This window comes from Copadichromis virginalis, linkage group LG22, assembly GCF_057382275.1.
Source record: "Copadichromis virginalis isolate Kocher_CV1m ecotype Utaka linkage group LG22, C_Virginalis_male_GT1.1, whole genome shotgun sequence".
In the NCBI taxonomy this organism is placed as follows: domain Eukaryota; kingdom Metazoa; phylum Chordata; class Actinopteri; order Cichliformes; family Cichlidae; genus Copadichromis; species Copadichromis virginalis.
The window spans coordinates 2,453,589-2,464,176 of NC_140638.1; the positions used below are offsets into that span (position 1 = coordinate 2,453,589).

At 41.3% G+C, this 10,588-nt stretch overlaps 1 protein-coding gene across 1 annotated transcript; it reads left to right on the top strand.

Annotated features, from left to right (window-relative positions):
- Positions 1-1,127: 1,127 nt before the first annotated feature.
- On the top strand, positions 1,128-10,300 carry LOC146682374 (uncharacterized). The gene is made up of 5 exons (XM_085446930.1): positions 1,128-1,272; positions 2,287-2,397; positions 3,600-3,613; positions 9,527-9,560; positions 9,816-10,300. Exons 1-5 carry the CDS (start codon positions 1,128-1,130, stop codon positions 10,205-10,207), a joined length of 696 nt encoding a protein of 231 aa, XP_085303056.1. The 3' UTR covers positions 10,208-10,300.
- The last annotated feature ends 288 nt before the right edge of the window (positions 10,301-10,588 follow it).

Consider the following 10,588-nt stretch of genomic DNA (forward strand, 5'->3'; position numbering starts at 1 on the left):
ACTTTTGTTACTGAGCACTGTAAATAAACCTCACTCGCATCTCCACCACTGTCTGCAACTTGGATCCCCATTCACGCCACCACACGATAGCTGCACCAGCTGTGACACTGGGTCAGAGAGTCCAAACTAGGTATCCTGAACCAGACCTTAGAATCAGTAGAAGAACAATAAATAACAACATTAGATAACCAAGGCTACGCAGGGTGTGTTTTTGTGTCCTTGTGTCTCTGATTCCAGGAAAAGAAGCAGATAGGAGGTCGAGGGAGCAGCAGACGTGGAGTGAATGAGGAGTTGTGGCAGACTGCCACGCCGCTTCTGGAAGAACATAGTCATAATAATACATGTTCCTCTTGTAGTATAAAACTGTACCGCCCGCTCTGAGGGTCATCTTTGGTGTGAGGCTGACTCTGGCATCACATCACAGTCCAGTGCTGTAAAATTGGAATTTCAAATACCAAAGCAAATGAAATCTTTTTAATAGACAGATATTTTCTCCTGAAATTCCTTCTGACATTTTGAACACGACAAGCTTCAGTTGAAAAACAGAGTGACTGCATCTCTATTTTGGTGGTGTCTAAGACCTGAAGACACACGCAGTAAGTGGACAAGCTCACTGTGGCCGGTTGGGAGAAGCTGGAACTAAATCCTATAAAACACATTTCCCTCAGTCGGGCTCAACAGCAGAGCAGCTCAGTCAGAAACATTTCATGTGTGTGCTGGAAAATAAAGTGTGTGACCTGAAGAGGCTGTGGTGGCCAGTCTGTGCTGAGAGAAACACACCAGTGACACAGGGCCCGACCTCATATTTCCTGTGACACTCATGTGCTTCTACGTACTTATGATGTGTACAGAGTCATGAAACCAGGAAGACTCATGAAAAAGGCATTATGTGCAGATTATTGCTGCTGACTTATATTTATAAATAACTTTTTAGCTTCTTTTTTTTATTTTAAACAAACTCTCAGTAAAAAGTTTGCTAACCACAATGCAAAGCAGAAATGAAGTTGGCCCCTCTGTTGGTGGTTTGGTCTGCTGCTACTTCCTGTTTGATGTCTATTAAAAGCTGCCCGACTCAGAAACAAACCAGACAGACACTGAAGCCTCGTCAAACACTCTCACCCACCAAGATGTCCGCAGAAATTCAAGCTGCAGCAGATTTTAGAGTGAAATACAGCAGAAGGACCCACAGTGATGGACGACAGAGAGAGTACAGCGAGGTGCAGATGATAGACGATGGAGAGCAGCATCCTGATGTTGGGATACAAGAAGCTGGTAAGTAGGAAGCAACAAACATTTGAAAAGTTTACAATGAAGGAGGGAAGTGCTGCATGACTCTAATGGCTTATCCAGCAGGAGCTCTTCGGTGGTGCAACAGAAGTTTAAAAACAAACTTGCTAGAAACTGTGTGGAGCACAAATAACCTCAGAAAACAAGTTGATGTACATTTTTCAGAGCCAATTATAATATTAGGTTTTTTTTAGGCTTCAGTGACACAGGCCTAGACACAAGTTAGTAACCCATTGGTGGCCTTCGTACACTATTGCTGGTAGATTGGTCTTGCAACGTTTGTGTGGAAGTGATCAAGTGTGTTGCATCGAGTGCGATGCAAACTAGAAACAGAGAACATTTACCTCCAGGGTTAAAGTTGCTAAAGCCAGTTTGTACAAAAGGTTCAGCTTTTACTTTGAAGGTAAATGTTAAAGAAGAATCTTCATACAAAAAGTGAATTATGGAGCTCCACAGGGTTCAGTGTTAGGACCAGTTTTGTTTACATTATACATGCTTCTGTTAGGCAGTATCATCACAAGGTATAGCAGACATTACCACTGCTATGCAGATGATACCCACCTTCATCTGTCTATCAAGCCACACACCAATGAGTTAAACTGGCCATCATTAAGTGGTCTCTATGCCTGCTTGGCTGGGACCTAACATCTCAAAATAAGTCTTCCTGTGAGCAAATTATGAAGATTATTCATAATTATCATTATTAATATTGTCCTTTGCTTTAAAAGAGGTTTGTCAGACACTGTTGAAGAATCAATACATGTGGGAATAAACTAAAGATATGATTTTGCACCAAATTATATCAACCATGTTTTCCTCCAGTAGAACATTTTACCTGATTTCCTGTAATTCTCAAATATACAAGATCAACTTGTTGGAGATATCATTATTACTACAAGGCAGATCCATTTAATTAAGGCATGCACCAGTATTAAAAATCTCAATTAAAAAGAAATCAGTAATATTATTATATAAAAAAGTTGGGTTTTTTCCCTTTAGGTGTTGACACTCAGAAGAAGCTTCCAGCTGGGAAACGAAGCAGTTTCAGAGGTTTTGAAGTGAACCTGGGAGTGCTGTATCTGCTGATTCTGGCTGCAATCACGACACGCTGTGAGAAATTTTATTACCATGTTGTGTTATCGCTCCAAAACCCCATGTACTTAGAGACTGTGTCTGCACCCAAACTAACAAAAAACAAATGAAGAATGTGGATTATTAAACATTAGGTGTCTCTCTTCCAAATCTCTGTGAGTACATGAATTAATAATGATCATCAAAACTGTCTTACTCTGGCTTACAGAAACATGTTTACAGCAGGATGATTATATTAGTTTCAATGAATCAACACCTCCAAGTTATACTAATTGTTAGAATTCTCTACCCTTAGGCAGGATCGTGAGAAGACATAGCATACAGTTTCACTGCTATGCAGATGACACCCAATTCTATCTGTCCATGAAGCCAGATAACACACACCAATTAGTTAAACTGCAGGAATCTCTTAAAGACAGAGACTTAGACTATGAACAGAACACACAGCTGGGTATGAGGGAGACCGCAACGCAGGACAGAGGGAGATGCAGCCATAAATACACACAAGGGCAAACATAAAGACTGCTAATGAACCTAAAACATAAACCATAATACAAAAATGACACCAAAACACAAGAACTCAAAAACACTGGGTCACAATGACCCAAACCATGACACGTTTTTATTACAGGCTTTTGACAGCATGGCTCTCTGTTGTTGAGTAAATGTTCGATGGTTGCTTCAGACCACTCATAGTTCTTTGATTATATTCAAGTGCATAGTTATAGCTGAAGTGGCTGCTATATGACAAACATGTTATAGTGAGACAAAAACATAACATTTAGATTGGACCCCATAACAGTGGCAGGCAGCCTGCATGCTTCTACCAGTGGTTGGACCGGATCTGCCCACAGTTTTTCCTATCTTTGGAAGGCTGACACTCCACTGTTTTCCTCAGCTGTCAATGAGTGATAAACATCAATCTTTATTTACTCTGGAAAGTGTCATAAAACTTTGTGAAAGGAGTCAGGGAAGCTCAGCCATACTGAGGTTTGAAGATAGGTTGAAATGTTGATAGTTCCTTTGCGATGAGAGGGTTGCATGTCTAATCTGCTGACAATAAGTAATTGTTACAATATCAAGAAAAAACAAGTATGTCTATGCACGTTTCATGTGTTAGACTCCTGACTTCAGCTCAGGAGATGAGGCATGAAGTGAGGATGAGGAGGAGCATTTTATTAAGATTCTGTTCAGGTTTTCACTTCTTCTTCTTCTTTCAGACTTCTTGTTGTCTGTGCTCTAGCCATATACAAAAAGAAAATAAAACAAAACAACTGAGTGGCATCAATCAATAGTGCAAAATATGAACGTAGGCTAAACTACTGGAGTAAAAGATGGCTATAGCCACTGTGACTTCACCTGATGGATGAAATGTGTTTGAAACAGGATGTGGAATGTATCTGAGTAAACTGCTGAGGAAAGAACAGGCTAACCTAACAATCAGTCACAAGTCATTAGCCAGTAGGCAGACCCTTAATAATCCTACTCATAAAACGACCATATGTTACAAAACTGACTTAATATTCTGTTCAATTAGACATGAAGCTGATATGTCGTTTGGGTGTCATTCTCAATATTTGGTTCACAACACTGTGACGTACCGTAGTGAAAACTTTTTGATGTTTAATTATGGACTGAGAAAAACTGAAAAAACAATTTAGTAACTTTGGTCACATGAAATCTTAAATTCAATAAAACCTTATTGATCCTGAAGGTTGACCCCGAAGGAAATTGGGTTAAGGCTGCCAACCTTTGCCAGCACCATCTTACCCTCTGACCATACATACATTACACAAAACATCACATGGGGAAGACAGGTCAGAGAGGTATAACATGGAAAATGCACCACATGAGGAAAGATAAGGAGAAAAAAATAACTCCCCCCAGACTGAGCTCCAACAGGGAGATCAGTTTGAGAACAGAAAAAAACACCTCTGCACATGAACAAACTCTTAATACACCAAAGAAACACATGACAAGCAACAGGGGAGGGTAAAGGGTGAGAGACAGCCAGTGTAGACAGTACATCTGGGCCTGCAGCATAAGCGCTGGTCTCCTTGATCCACCGTCAGCATCAGAGGGGAATAAACATCAAAGGCGTTTGGAGGGGGGATGAGTGTACATCTGCATGTGTACATATGTCTGTGTCTGTATGTGTGTGTGTCCAGAGTTCAGCTGAGACAGTGTCCTTCGCCCTGCCAGGCTAAGTAAACAGTCTTCCAGCCAACCCAGGTGGCCTTGCATGGAATGGGAAGAACAGTCTAAACACAGTCGTTATCAGAGTGTTGATGTTCAGCTCCAGCCTTGAGACCACAGCTGGCACAGAAGGGGTAGCCACATGAAGTGATGGTGGTTTTTACTTTAGTGCGAACAGCTCATATGAATTTCAAAGCTGCTGTAACAGTCCAACACTGGTCTCTCAATCTCCTGTTGGAGAGCTGCGAGCTTCTCCATGATGTTATCAAACTTGCCGTCATTCTTGTGCTCAAAGAGCCGATTCTGAGAACTCACGACCGCAGTGAGCTGCTCCAAGATGTGATCCAGTTTGTGCTCAGAGGTCTTATTCTGAGTATTCACGGCAGCCGTAAGCTTCTCCAAGATCTTATCCATGCTGCACTCAATGAGCCCATTTTGAGAAACTCACGCCTCGTCCCATCGTTTCAATCCCAGCGGGCAGCCTTGTGGGGGTTTGAACAGCCGGTTCCGCTTTCTTAATTCTTCGATAAGTCAGGACCAAGCCAGCTCCGATCAGCAAGAACCCTGTTATCATGGTTCCGAATAGGTAGATATCTTCAGCACTCAGGCTCACCCGAGCCCAGACTTCTCATTGAGAAAAGGGTGTCAATTGCATTCAGGGACCAGTTGATCCAATCCATAATTCCTCTTTTACGTTTTAGAGAACAGACTGTGAGAGAATGTTCCAGGGAAAGTAATACAAAAAACACGAGACTAGAGAAGGACATAAGAGCTAAGCAGGGAAGCTAAGGAGCGATTTCATGGAGCGAGTGTTCATTTTCTGTTTGTTGTAAAGCAGGCGGTTAGCTGTGCAAGTAACAGAAATGGAGGGGTCCAGGCACAGAGGTTCAGCTGTAGCCAAAATCAACTGACTGCCTGGAGGAGGAGGGGAGGAGAAAAGTGCGACCTCCTTCGTCAAGAGCAAGTGTTAAAACTTAACATGTTTTTCTATCAAGCAAAAGAAAAAGGTGTTACTGACAAAGAGACATTTCCTGCTTTGTGCACACTGTGAGCATGAGGTATGAATGTGGTTGTGGTTTGTTTCACCATGAGCTCACCTTTAGTTAAACAAAGAAAAATTTATTTATTCTTGTTTCATGCAAAATGTTTTCACACTTTTCTGAGTGGCTTTGCAAATATAAATACAATGAAATGTTCTATTTGTGTGTTCCACCACACTGGAGGTTTTTATTCACATTAATTAAATGAAAGTTTGGGTCTGTGGTTCTTTGCATGCTGCCACTTCCTCAAAGCTTCTTCCTGTCTGAAAGCAGACAGAAGGCTGGACAAGAAACACTGAGAGCAGCATCAGTACAGAACAGCTCGATATCTACCAGGGTCAGTACTGCAGAACTGTTAGAGTACAGCTTAAACTCCTGCTCAGCGTCTCAGTCCTCTCAACATGTCCTCAGATATTTATGCTGAACCAGATCTATCAAAGAAGGTGAGATACAGCAGAAAGGAGGACGGAGCAGAGTGGGAGCAGAGGGAGGTGGATATCTACGAGAGTGCAGATGAGATCAGAGATAGTTATGATCATTTTCAGTCGGAGGAAGGAGGTAAGTCAATTATAAAAACAAGAATTTGTAGAGCTCTGTGAACAGGAAATTTATTTACACACTTTAGTCACAGCGCAGATGTTATATTTCTTTTGTTTTTGGCTAAGCTGATACAACCACAACCGCAGGTCTATTAAGCCTTTCATGCATGAATTACTTTTCAAAGAGTTTTTTACATGTCCACTTAGGTGGACAACATACATTTGAAATTAAGTGTTTGGTATGGAGTGACGCATCAGTGTCCAATGTAGTGGTTTAGGTGTAAGTAGACCATCAACACTGACACAAATACAAGACAGCCTGTAGTGACCACTATGTGTTAATCACAGACTGACAGGAAATAAGCACAGACCAACATCCACACTGCTTTCTAACAGGACCACAGACTCTGAATCCTCCTTCAGTCCTGAAGGGCTCTTTCAGATGTGCTACACTGGGTCTAAGAGTGCTGTGCCTCCTGATGTTAGCTGGGATCATCATCCTGTCCATATGCTGTAAGATAAGATACAACCTCTGAACTTCTCCTGCAAATGAATGTATGACTGATACTGAATCCCAGCAGCCAACAAACATGCAGCTTCACAACCAGAACGTGTCCTTCTGCCACAGCAAATACAGGAAGTACATGAAGCCAACACAGAAGCAGCAAAAACTGCAGTTCCTTTAATGACCACTGGAGGCTGATGCTGAAAGCGAGTCAGTCCCCACAGACTCCCATGTTAAAATGAGCACCTTTGCTGCAGTAAAAACATGTTTCCATTCAGGACCAAATGAGTTTTGGTCTCTAAGGATAGTTTCCTCTTCATAAAAACTGCACGGTGGCATTTTAAATGGAATTCTCTGATCAATAATATGAGCTGCTGTGTGGTACAGCCTGACCAACACGTTGGTTTTGCTGACTGAGCTTCTAGTATTTCATCAGTCTGTTACTTAGCACTGATTAGCAGGTGTGTGTCTGTGTGCATGATTCCTGGCTTATATCTTATGTGTGTTGTGGAGTGAATGTTCTTGTTGTTCCTTCAAACTCTTCACTCAACACGGTGATTCTGTGATTATCTCAACAAAGCAGACAGGCAGCAGCATCTGCTGCAGACTGATGCAGGTGCAGCCACACTATGTTAGACAGTGGCCGCCTGTCATTGTGCGACTAGTTAGTTCACTTGGTGTATTAAGCAGGTAGCTAACAAGCTAATGTTAGCTCCATTCATCTGCTGGGATATATCAATGAATCTTTTTTTATTACATCAAATCACAACAACAGTTGCCTCGAGGTTCTTTATATAATCAGGTAAAGACTCCACAATAACAAAAACAACAACACAGAGAAAACTTCCAGCAGCTGCTGATGTTTGGATTTTAAGGTGGTTTGATTCTATGTTTTAAATCAGTTGATGATCTTCAGCTGACCTTTAGCTCCTGGTGGAGCTGTGACAGACTTAATGCTGGATCAGCAGAAACATCACAAATCTATGATGTGAGAACAGAGACGCCTGCAAAAGGACGTCTGAAAGCAGGAAGTTCCTGGAAGCTGCAGGAAGAAACATTTATTAATTATAAATAAGCAGAAAGAGGAAGTGTTGAAGCCTCAGAGCAGCTTTGACTGAATGTAAAAAGACATATTTTCAGTGAGAACAGGCACATGTCACATGAGTCAGAATCTATTCTTTCAAAGCATATAGATAACATCTCTGACTACAGGTGTAGAAATGCTGTTTGACTCTTCACCTTCTTCCTCCACACTGAAGCACAATTATTCTGAATCTTGTCAGTGGTTTTTGTTCACAGTTGATACGTATTTAGCTCATCAGATTTCCTGTAGTTCTAACACCTCCACCCACAGGACATGTTAAAGAACAATGGCTGCAAGTTTCTGACTCTTATTGATATTTGACAAAGCAGAGGAAGAAGATTATTTCTGTTCAACGTTTCACTCATTTTATTTTATTTTATTTTGGTTTCACTAAAATATTTCTGGAGAACTGGTGCCAGAGGAACAACCTCCTTCTAAACGTCAGTAAGACAAAGGAGCTGATAGTGGACTTCAGCACTAAGCAGGAGAGGAACTACCAGACCCCCGTCATCAACGAGTGCCCAGTGGAGAGAGTGGACAGCTTCAAATACCTCGGAGTTCACATCACGCAGGACCTGTCATGGTCCTGTCACATCAACACCGTGGTGAAAAAGGCCCGACAGCGTCTCTACCACCTCAGACGCTTGAGAGACTTCCAACTGCCCTCCAAGGTGCTCAGGAACTTTTACTCGTGCACCATAGAGAGCATCCTGGCGGGAAACATCTTAACCTGGTTCGGGAACAGCACCATGCAGGACAGACGAGCTCTACAGAGGGTTGTGCGGTCAGCTGAGCGCACCATCCGCTCCGAGCTCCCTGACCTGCACTCAATCTACAGCAGGCGGTGCTGGACCAAGGCCAGGAAGATGGTGAAGGACCTCAGCCATCCCAACAACAGACTGTTCTCTCTGTTGAGGTCAGGAAAGCGATTCCGCTCCCTGAAGACCAACACAGAGAGACTGAGGAGGAGCTTCTTCCCGCAGGCGATACGGTCTCTCAATCACACCACCACACAGTACTGACCCACACATACAGTTCTTACACACACACTGGACTTTCTGGACTTTGTTTTTGCACAACACTGGTCACTATATTCTTCATTTCCGGTTAATACTTGTACAGCTGCTGTTATTGTGTATATATTTATTTATATTTAGATTTCTTCATACATTCTTATATAGTTCTATATTGTGTATTGTGTATTTTGTATTTTGTTGTACAGTTATTTTATTTTCAACTTTAATTTATATATTTTATCTTATTCTTCCCAGTTAAATTTACCCTTCATTCTAATTTGTGTTGTACAGTTATTTCATTTTTAACCTTAATTTATATTTTATTCCTTCTTAGTTAAATTTACCCTTTTTAATTTTTCATATTTATTTCCTATCTTATTCATAGCCTTTTCCTTTTTTGCTCTCTTTAGGTCACGAGCAGTTGTCCAAGCATTTCACTGCATATCGTACTGTGTATGACTGTGTACGTGACAAATAAAATTTGAATTTGATTTGAATTTGATTTGATGCTTTGAACAAGAGTGAAAACAAAAGACTTCATGCTAAATGTGACAAACTGAACCACGTTTACAATGACACCAAAAAGAATCACACTGAGCTCCAGGATGAACTTCAAGGTAAGCAAACACCAAGTTCTTATATCACAGATATATTTGTAGAACATTTTAACTTAATTTGAATCTTTTTTCTCTAAAGGCACAAAAACCAGCCTGACTCAGTTACAGAGCCGTTATGATGAACTGAGTAAAAACCACAGTCAGCTACAGGAAGAAGTGAAGAAGCTGAAGGAGAAGATAGAAGGTAATAAAGTTTGAATAACTGATAGAAAACATCAGTGTTACACAGTGATAACCTGATTGTGTCTTTGTTTTGAATCCTAAATGTTTGATGCTGTGTAACAGTTTCTCTGTATAAATGTAAGTTTCAGTTCATTATGAATAAGAGAGAAAACCTGAGTTTAAATGAAGCATTTACAGGGAAAATGACAGGAACCAAAGATTAATGTGATACAACAGGACACAAAGTCTGTCTTTAAAACATGTGTTTGACTTTAAGAGAAGTGTCCTGAAGAATGGACGAGATTTGGAAGCAAGTTTTACTTTAAATCCACTGAGAGTAAAACTTGGTCTGACAGCAGGAGAGCCTGTCAGGATAAAGGAGCTGATCTGGTGGTGATAAACAGCAAAGAGGAACAGGTGGGTGTGTTTGTTCATGTCTGTGTGATCTTTGATGGAGCTGACAGTGAGTTACAAAGTTCTTCATACTGTGAATTAAAGCCACACATTGATGATAAGTATACATGTGCAAACATACAGACACATAAACAAAGCAGCACATTCATTCCATCAGAAACACAACAGTTAGAAACTATGGAGGAAAATAAAGGGGAAAAGATTGAGGGAGAGCTAACCTGTAAAAATGAGTTTCAGCCGTTAACAGTCAGCTGACCTGATAGTCTGAGGAAGGCTGTTCCACAGTTTGGCTGCAACAAGCTCAAAAGCACGATGGCCTCTGGTGTTCAAATCAGAGCGAGGGACAGTTGGGAGAGCATGTGAGAGCAGCACCAGTGAGGCCAGTTTGTAGTGTGTTAATAAGAGGAGCACCATCAACAGTATGAAGGCTGCAGAGAAGTCAAGCAGGACTCAAATGGAGTCTTTATCCCAGCGCAGAAGAATCTGGTTAGTAACTTTCATGAAAGCTGTTTCAGTGCTGTGGTTTGTCTGGAACCAGGTTGGAATTGATCAAAGATCTGAAGGAGCTGACGAGCAACTTGATTTAAAACAGTGGGATGTAAGGAGGGTTGATCCCACTCACAAAGACTCTGGCTG

Bases quoted from the DNA above. Each gene is read 5' to 3' on its own strand.
- LOC146682374 (XM_085446930.1), top strand. From the start codon at position 1,128: ATGTCCGCAGAAATTCAAGCTGCAGCAGATTTTAGAGTGAAATACAGC. The intron at 1,273-2,286 runs GTAAGTAGGAAG...TTTTCCCTTTAG, and splicing joins TGTTGGGATACAAGAAGCTG to GTGTTGACACTCAGAAGAAG. The intron at 9,561-9,815 runs GTAATAAAGTTT...TTTGACTTTAAG, and splicing joins GCTGAAGGAGAAGATAGAAG to AGAAGTGTCCTGAAGAATGG.